The sequence below is a fragment of the Ptychodera flava genome, chromosome 14 (assembly GCF_041260155.1).
Source record: "Ptychodera flava strain L36383 chromosome 14, AS_Pfla_20210202, whole genome shotgun sequence".
Classification (NCBI taxonomy): Eukaryota; Metazoa; Hemichordata; class Enteropneusta; family Ptychoderidae; genus Ptychodera; species Ptychodera flava.
Genome location: NC_091941.1, coordinates 15383939 through 15393895, shown reverse-complemented (window position 1 = coordinate 15393895; position 9957 = coordinate 15383939). Strand labels below are relative to the sequence as shown.

Genomic DNA, 9957 nt, shown 5'->3' with positions numbered 1-9957 from the left:
GGGACCTTTTTCGATCATGTATCATTACGCCGATTTATTTCATGTGTTAGCGGCTGCTTTTAGGCGTTACTGACGTCGACTACATGAAATAGATTGAAATTAATAAAATTGTGTCATCAAGACATGGTCATACCTCGCAAGAAAGTTATTGCTACGATCATAACGCTTTAAGGCTTTTACATGAAAACCATGTTGGCCTTTACATGAGTTCCAACCTCTAGTCACCATGTAAGCTTTACTACTCAAATTTCAGCACAGGGGAGCAGCCGCGGCCGGGACAAATGGAACGCCCTATAACAAAGATGAACTTTAAGATGCCCTGGTGCTGTCACCTAATGTTCTATTGTATTTCAAAACAAAGTTAGTAATATCATTTTGTAGTGGTCCTGAAAATGCTAAATTGACATAGGAGACAACTCAGGTAAAAATCTGAAGTGAAATGTGCAAGTGTCAGATGGTAGTTCATACGTTAGATAGAAGTTGCTCAAACTCTCCGATATATAATCTGACCTTTCTGTAGAATGTTTTTGCCATGTAGCCTCAACTCTTGATAGTAAGGTCGCATTGTACAGCCGAGAGGAGTTTTCTTACTCTTGCATTACCCTGTACATACAGTCATATGCATTATAAAGAGTCCCTGTTGGGTGACAATAAAAGTTACAGCACTAATTTTGCTCTAATTTGCTATATTTTTTTATTCGAACCGAATCATAGAAAATTTCTGTGTCATTGAAAATCTATGCGTAGCATTTGAGTCAAATATTAACACCGGTATGACAGCTGGCGAATTTTTTTTGGCACTAGTTAAAATGTAGCATAAATTTTGAAGAGTTTGTCGTCATTTTCAAATCAGATATTTGTTTGTTTATTTGTTTGTACTCAGCACAATTTTAAAGTCAGTGTGTTTTTTATAATCGACGTATAGATACACATATAATTGGTAGTATGCGATGCCAATGGTACAGAAATATTTCGACTGTTCATAGTAACCATATGTACAGTAACTTCGTTGGTTGCTCAAGTAAAAATATTGCTTGACAATGACGTGTATTAGAATGTTAAACCTTTGTAAAATAATAGGTTATTATGAGGTATTTTGCCATCTATTGTGTTCAGTTTCTCTCTGGACGTCAATTTCCGTATTGCGAATTTTGAATGTAGCGCATTTGAAGAATTGATATTTTCATCCGCAACTGAATGATGTAAATGTGAAGGATCTGCCCCTAGAAAACAACATTCGCGGCATACGTACACGCTTTAAAGGCACTTTTGGCGATCCCTGGGATCGCCTTTGTTCTAGTATGTAAGATGATTGTGGAGGTGTGATAGCCTTTTGTTTTCCATTGAAATTGTAATCTAGTAAGTAAATTTTCTGCTGAAACAATCTGTCTCCAACACGGACCTTTAAAACGTTGCATGATCACCACTTTCATGAATTTTTTGTTATAATTCTGCATGCATTTTTGTTATAATTCTGCATGATTATTTTCAATTTCACTCATTTCAGACAAAAGCTGAAATCCTGACCCTTGAATGGTAGCAAGGCAAGTGCATAGGAAGGAATGTATATTCTCCTGCGTGACGAATTCTGTCGAATTAGACACGTTCGTGAAATTTCAAACTCAGTGGTTTGTCGCCAACTAAGATAAACCTCAAACGTGGTTGGAGTGGCTGGTCATTGTCTGGTTCCAGTACAAAGTTCTGTATGATCTGCAGGTGGAATAGATAAAATAATGTCATCAACATGGTTGAATACTTCAGGAAAAAAGATTGGCCTATTGATGGACTTACATACATTAAAATTCAGTTTAAAAAAACAAATTCAAGTTTTTCACGATAAAAACAGTCACAAGGTGACACTTCCATTGTTTCTTTTTGATTGGAAGTCCATGAATTGAATTGACGTGAGATGATGCTGTGTTTGTAAAAGAGGCAAAGTCACTCTTTTCTTACGGCTTTCCTTCTATATATTGAAAGCTCTGCCAATTAGAAGTGCATTACTAAAGCTTGCATGCGGTCCAAACTCTAAGTAAAATGTTCGGCCATGCGTGATGAAAGATGTGCACGGAATTGATTTTTTTGGTACGGACCGTAAAATGTTCGACTGAATGTTTTAATCGTCTGGCTGCAAGCAGAGTTGAGATTGTGAACAGCTGAGCAGTATTTCACCATGTTTCAAGAAGTCACACAACAATCCCTGCTTTACCTATCTCATGCTCAAAATGCATGAAAAACGCTAAACAATAGCGCGGCTTCCCTTAAGCAAAATTGCATCGCCCTTTGTATTATATTGCACAAGCTATTGTATTGCACAAGCTGGGCAAACTAAATTTACAATTTGTTGGTTTTGAACGTAAACAAATATGAGTGACACTGTCCGGGTTTCTGAAATGATACAGAGGATGGTTGCTCTCCTGAATTCCAAAAACAGATACTATGCGTACTCTTGATCTCAATAAGGAATAGGTCTCAAAGTACCTTCATGATGACCATAAGTTTCAGCTTTTCAATAATGAAGAACCGTACTCTGTACTGCTATTATGTAAATGATACATGCAAAAATATATATTTTAGTACCTTTTAGGAAACTATGGAGAAAAAACTGGGCGGTCACGTTTCAATAAATATTGCATTTTGGTCACCCTTGGCCAGTCTCACCTTTGCTATGCCCAGGTACATTTCAAGTTCTGCCAGTCTCCTACCGATACACTGCCGTGGACCCATGGCGAATGGTTGGGCAGCATACTGATTAACTCTTGGTATTTGCTGCTCAGATCTCATCCATCTCTCCGGCAGAAACTTGTCAGGATCTTCAAATAACTCTGGATCCCGAGACATCAATCCTGTGTGGACCACTACTACAGTCTTGAGTAGGCATAAACAAGCATCATTCAAAATGTTTATGCTCCCATTTTTGCAAATGCCGAGCTTAACTATCAAATCATGATTAAACTGTCATTTAGACCTAATTGACGTTCCGCCATTGTTTCCTTCTGCCACATGTGGCTGAAAGACTTTGCACTTAATACAGTGGATCGGCTGCATTTCAGGATAAAATATCTTGTCGGGTATTAAACCTTTCGGACAGAGTTGTCTTCAAATTCAAACAATCTTACCAACATTTTTTAAGTGAGTAACCGTGATAAAATTTATAACTCACCTCGGCCGGAACATGGTATCCACAGAGGACTGTATCAGATGCCAGAATACGAATGAAGCCTGCGACTACAGGAAACAGTCTGTTGGAATAAAGTGTCCCTTGGGTTATTGAGCATTAACATGCGTACAAAGTCTCGTCGATTAACACGGGTGTTTGACGACAAGAAACGCATCTGACGAGACAGATTATTTCAACGTATACACTATTTCTTGTCAAATCAATAGTTATGCTACAAAAGTGTTCTTTACATGACCTAATGGCATCACGTAAATCGTACTCTCGCAAACCATAATCTTTGAGTGTATTGTAAGTCGTCTCATGTTTTTAAATTCTCCTTTCCAGTCTTTCAACACAAAAGGGTTAAAACGAGTAAATGCAAAGTAAGAATTTCTTACAGAATGAACCTCATTTCATCGTGAATGGTATCTTTGATTTCGAGCATATCTTGCAATTATCAAAGTATGATTTGTATCCTTTTATTCAACATACTGGCGTAAATTCACGAGACAAAATGCAACTGTGTGTTGATATTTTATGAATTAATTTTTACCTCATGCTCTCTCTTACCACGGCTTTAAGATAGTGAAAGTTTCTCAAGTGTTCTTGTGTAATTTCCTGTCCCTTGGGGACCACTGAACTAATTTCTTGATAGAGTTTCTGCTGCACATCCTCGTTCCAGGCCAACAAGTCCAAGGTCCATATCATCGTAGACGATGTCTGCTCGAAGAAAAAGATCATTGCTTTCCTCACAGTAATGTAACTACCTGTTTGCCAAACATACACACATATACCTACCTGCCTACATACCTACTTACATACCCACATACGTACATACATACAGACCACAGCTCCTTGTCTTCCATACATACATACATACATACATACATACATACATACATACATACATACATACATACCAGTGCACATATGCAGATTATATATAATGATTAATTGCACTTAAATAGTTATTAACAGACGTGTTATCGGGAGTTCAAAAGATCACCAAACTAGGTAATACTCTTGAGTGACATACTGTATCAACTGCACCGCCGAATAACTCTGAAGCATCAGCCAGTATTTCACCGTCAGAAAGTTTTCCAGTTGAATAGAGATACGAAATTATCTCCTTGCTGTACCCGTCACCAGCTGCACCCGAACTGCCGTCACCTCGTCCCTTGGAAGCAATCGTGTCTTTCATGTGAAATTCGGCTGGAAGGAAAAAACACTTGAGTCGATTAATAGACTGAAAGATCCGTCACTCAAAAACGCTCTCTACGATCCTGCCCTCTTATAGGGGGGTGGGGGTGGGGTGGGGTGGGGGTGGTAAAGAGCGCCCTCGAGCGACGGATCTTTCAGTCTAGTCGATTACCTGTCTCAGCAACAAAAGTATGACATGTGTGTTTTGTAATTACTGAGATATTTGTAGTCACCATCTTCTGATACTAATCCGTTACTCGTTGCTGTGTCAGGACGTTATAAAGTGAAATAAATTGAAACTTACTGACGTCAAACATTGTTTTTCCGGCACGTCTCAAGCCTTTCCATGCGGGCAGGTTCAACTTAACTTGAAGTTTCAAGGGCAGGAACATCAAAGACTCCGAGTGCTTGGAAAAATCCTTGACAGCTTGGATGAATTCTTCCGACCGGGGATCCACGGTATCACCGAGTAATCCCAGCCGTCGTTTAAACAAAGTCGCCGCTATACCTATGGATTAGAAATTAGATTTTGCACTGTATTTATAATGGTCTCAGATGTACCAGTCGTTGCTACGATATAATTCTGGGTTCATCATTTTTTTTGTATGCTTCATCTCATTCTCACTGTACCAATCCGTATCAGGCCTAAAAGTATTGTAGTTAGCAATATCGTTTATTTGGCATATCGGCATCATTTCGGTCCTACATCTGCATAGTTATAGCCTAAATATTTGACTACTAGTAGCGTAAAAGAATTTAATACTTCTTCATACCTTCCATGGACCAGCGGTATACATCATCATTTAAACTAGTTTTATCGGACTTGGCGTGAACACGGCGGATCTTGGCTACCAGATCATCGGCGACGTCATTCAATATGCCTGTGTGTGACGCAACTTCCTTGGGTCGCAGTAAGGGCTTGTTTAACACAGTCCGATGACGTTGCCACTCCTCGCCCTCGCTGTGAGTAAAGGAAAATGAAAATGAAACCATTCCTAATTTCCAAGAAAACAAAGCATAAATTGATCAATTTGCATACATGATTTTGATGACCGGGCCAAGATTTGAGCAAAGTGTGGTCAAAAATTTGTGTTAAGGGAGGCAAAATTCATTCACTTATTGCTATTAAAGCACGAATATAATTCATAACGTACTTATAACTATCGAAAGTCCAAAGTACGACATTAAACTTGCAATTTTGGAGTCCAACAAATAGTTAAATTTTTGCTTGTCAAGTTTGGCTCCACATAAACATGACTGATAGAAAATTGACCTGCAACTGTGAGTGCTTTTGGGGAATAGATGAATTTCGGTGAAGTTTGAATCTTTCACGTCTGCTATGTTCAATCAACTGTAAATAATCACCTGGGTGATGAGGAAGGTTCCCATTATACAGATAAAACAAACAAACAAAACAAAACAAAAACAAATTAAAACAAAACAAAAAACTTCCTGTTTTGTCATGAAGCTTATATAATATATATTATATATATATATATAATATATATATATATATATATATATATATATATATATATATATATATCGAGAATACAGAGTTCCTTCAACACTGGAGAAGACGGATGCTGAAGCCAGAAAAGGCAGTTTGCTGCTTGGAATTTTCTTCCAAAATGATCTTGATGTGAGTTTGGATTAGAAAAATAATCTTTTGAGGGACATACACACTAGGGACAAACAGCTTTTGGCAATGACAGCCAATCTACCTTTGATTCCGCACATCGTGTACCTAAAAGAAACTCAAGGGAGAGGGGGGGGGGGTCGTTGAAACTGCGCGTGTGCGACTCTCTTGTTTACAAAAAACGCATTTCATACATGATATCTAGATGCATCACGTCAACAGAGCTGCAACATTTAAATTTTACGATATTCATTGTTAAAAACATATTTTAACTTTCATCAATCGCCAGCGCACCCTAGAAACAGTGACGTCGATTGCAGGGGTTCCTGGCAACCTTTGAGCATAAATGAACACGCAAAGTTTTTGGGTTGTTCAGACTAACCAAAACTGCGATTTGTTCATAGGGGCTTGCTTATTTCGGTTTCGCGCATTTAATTTTTGCTGGGTCATTCAAAGTTAAAGTTCGCATGAATATATAGTATAGTTTACAATTACGATCACAGAGAGTTCTTCAAGATTCAAAATACAAAATGGACTTCAATGCTTGATTTTGTCAATGCAGCGTATTCGATTCGTACCTTCCAGTGGACGGCTATTAAACTGCGCAGGAAAGAAAAACATTGCAACACAGAGGAAGGGCGACGGTATCCAATTTCGCCATGGCTGGTGCGCCCTCAGTAGGTTTTCTCAGTCAACTGCATGTTCATGCTGCGGTGTATATAGTGTATATTCAACACCTGAGTGGCATACACTCGTTTACTTTCGTATGTTTTAAAGTTCAGAAGAGAAATTGTTAATCCTACTTACGCCATAAACACTCCAACTGAATATCCTTCCAATTTTCTGAACAGCAGCCAAGGCTCCATCGGCTGCCGACGGGGATACTTGCCCTCGGCCCGAGTGACAGCTTCGGCGGCTACGGGGTCAGCCACTAGAACGCTATTGAATATCCCGAAATTTTCTCTCCAGACTGGACCAAGAGTTTGTCGACGCCCCAAGAAGTATTTATCTATCCTTGATAGACCTCCATGACGGAAGAAGTCGATGTAAGTAGCAAGTTTACTCTTTGAACCAGGAATGTCTTCGAACGGCTTGACGTTGTTGATATTACTGGTCTGTCCATCACTGTCGACGTCATGTGATTGCTGAGCTGCCGTTGATCGCTGTCGGTGTTGAACATTGAAGGCAAGACCGGCACATTGCCTGATTCGGAAATGCCTGATAGACGTCAGCACAGATATCGTTTGTGTTGCCATTGAAAAATGTAGAGGAAGAAGAGAGACCGCACTTTGTACTGTAAACGCCAATTGTTTGAAATAAACCTTGTACTCTTTACACTCTGACCTCACCACACAATGCAGAGAAATTTAGGTCACCGACTTTATATGCGTGCCAAGCAAAAGCTGAAAAGTGATTGAGTGAGCGGGAACGACAGTCCCAAATGGAGTAAATATATGTATCGTAACATTTTGATTTCAGCAGAATTTTTTATTTAATTTCCCGTCTGGACATCAAGAAACCCGGAGTAGTAAAACGATTTAAGTAGCCGCATTCTATCTCATTGGCAATGTACCAGAAATTGTGGTCCTCTCGTGTAGAAAATACTATGACTTTTGTGGTCCTCTCTCGTGTAGAAAATACCATGACTTTTGCCATAGGCCTTGATACGAAATGTACAAACAACTCCAGAAATACGAGGTAAAGAAATTATCAATATGTACTTTTCTCGACTTCTAATTCTTTTCGAGGGTTGAAAGTATCGTCACCGAAAGCACCAATTTAACGCAAATATACACTATTTCTTTGTAAAGACCACGTTAATTACATCACAGCTTAGACTTGGTTCAAGTCGGTGAATTTAAAAAAAATAAAATCATTTATAGTCGCGCCAGCGGCTTACTGACTACGCATGCGCTTATTCATAATATACTATGCGAGTAACCGGAAGTGTACCCTTCTTTCATGGGCGCCGCCATGTTTTTTTTGTTTTTTTTGAGTACTCGTAAATAAACAAATACGAAACAAATTACTATTATATAACATGCCTTTTATAAAATATACCTCTTTTATTAGCCAGTAAATGTTATTATGCACCTTGTCGCTCATACAAAATATCGTTAATATAGATAAAGGGAGAAAACTGTCGTGCATATGAACGTAGGCATGCGCAAAGAATGCTGGGATTGAATTATAGAAGAGCGCCCCCTGTGTCAATAATTAGATTCAAAAATTGCCAGTTTTTAGACGGCAGCTTGCAAGTGGAAGGTGGGCAGTGCGGTTACCGTTGCAATGATAATGATTGCATAATACGTCCCTTGTTTAACGCAATAGGCTGTTATCAGTGTAAAAATTGCCAATTTTTGTCCAAAATGTTTACACGCTACAGAAAATATATACCTGCCCTGCTGCAGGTTTTGACGTCGTGTACGTACGTGAACTGCTTTCATCAGAGGGAAACTGGGCATAGTTGTCATATAAACGTTTATGAAGAAACAAATATCATGAATCAATACAAATAACATTGCCAATCTTAACCCCTGGCGTGACACCAAGGGCTGAGCCCTATATAATATTAATAGTTTCTCTTGTGTCTCTCCTATTTCGTACAAACCTATCCGGAATTTGGCAGCTCACGCCAGGTTTTCCCAGCGATTGAATGCGTCACGTTTGAGTCTGCGCAGTAGTTAGTTATGGCCAAAACGGAGTCAGCGTGGACTCTCTCTCGTGCCGCGTAACAAAATAAACGCAGCCACTGACGTTTATTACAGACAAAACATACAGACAATGTAACAAATATCATGAAATCTTTTTTGTTGAAAAGGCGTGCTGGCGTTACCAGGACTGTTTTGAATAGTCAGGTAGCTTAACAAAAATATCGTTACACGGATGACAAAAGTGCCAAATTTGCTACAGGTGTTCGCATATATGTGTAGATCAATATTAGCTATTGCTCCAAAAATTTTGGTCACCGGAAAGGCTCGATGACGTCATAAATTCAAAATGGCCGCCATTATCAGGCTTAAAAATGGTAAAAAACGTCTAATTCAGGCAGTTTCCAATGTTTTTTGAATGAACCAACACAAACATCCCAAATTACAAATACAACATAAAATTGATGCAAATCAATTATTATGATGACGTCATAAAGCCAAAATGGCTGACCAAATTCAAAACATCCCCCACATTATCATCTGATAATGTTCAAATACTGTTAATTAAGCCTGTTTCAAGCATTTTATCCCCTATACTGAAATTAACACCCCAAATTATAGACAAAACATATAATTGATACAAATTCATTATTGTGATGACGTCATAAAAGCAAATTGCGACCGAAAATTACAAAATGACCTATTATGAAGTTCACTGTGCTTAGCAAAATAGCAAATTTACGTGACAAAATAATACTTTAAAGGTAATCTACAATTTGTCTTGATAATCCATAAACTCAAAATAAATGATAAATGTACTAAAACTTAACCAATAAGCCCAACACAAATTACAAACTATTATAAAATTATTTATTTTTAACAATGACCTCTGTCTGAAAAACTGAACCAATATTAAGAAAATAAAGTTATCTTTACCCATAGGTTCTACCTTTGAAAGTGTTACGTTATAGTGAGTAGATCAATAGTGATGTGTTTTCATGATAACGAAAAACATGGCGAGAAACCGGTAAATAAATCATGCCTTGACCCTGGTCATGTGACGTTGGTCCCTGAAAAAACGTTTTATGTTTGTGATTTTGGTCTAGACTTTTGCTTCCTTTGTTTCAGAAACCTTTTTCGTTTGAATTTTCTTGGATTTTTATGTCTCGATGTGTGGTGACATAGTTTTGTGCTACAGTTACTGTAGTTCTCTTTTTGGAGGATGTGCCGGCCTGAAAAAGATCGTTCGGTCAGGGTTTTATGAACCAAAAGAAGACTATTTTTTGCTTCTTGAATCTAGCTTAGCTTAC

The 9957-nt window shown here is 38.3% G+C and overlaps 1 protein-coding gene across 3 annotated transcripts in view; it reads right to left on the bottom strand.

Annotated features, from left to right (window-relative positions):
- Window positions 1-669: 669 nt before the first annotated feature.
- Window positions 670-9957, bottom strand: part of LOC139149514 (25-hydroxyvitamin D-1 alpha hydroxylase, mitochondrial-like) — a 44400-nt gene continuing 35112 nt past the window's right edge. The window contains exons 1-8 of one of the 3 annotated variants that reach the window (XM_070721300.1): window positions 6804-7350; window positions 5131-5318; window positions 4662-4865; window positions 4194-4369; window positions 3711-3877; window positions 3161-3239; window positions 2659-2865; window positions 670-1710 (exon numbers count right to left, since the gene is read on the bottom strand). In XM_070721300.1, the coding sequence (XP_070577401.1) occupies window positions 1597-1710; window positions 2659-2865; window positions 3161-3239; window positions 3711-3877; window positions 4194-4369; window positions 4662-4865; window positions 5131-5318; window positions 6804-7252 (1584 nt within the window). In that variant the 5' untranslated portion in view covers window positions 7253-7350 and the 3' untranslated portion in view covers window positions 670-1596. Of the gene's footprint in view, window positions 1711-2658; window positions 2866-3160; window positions 3240-3710; window positions 3878-4193; window positions 4370-4661; window positions 4866-5130; window positions 5319-6803; window positions 7351-9957 lie in introns of those variants that run through there. The other 2 variants (XM_070721301.1, XM_070721302.1) reach the window with 2 other exon arrangements.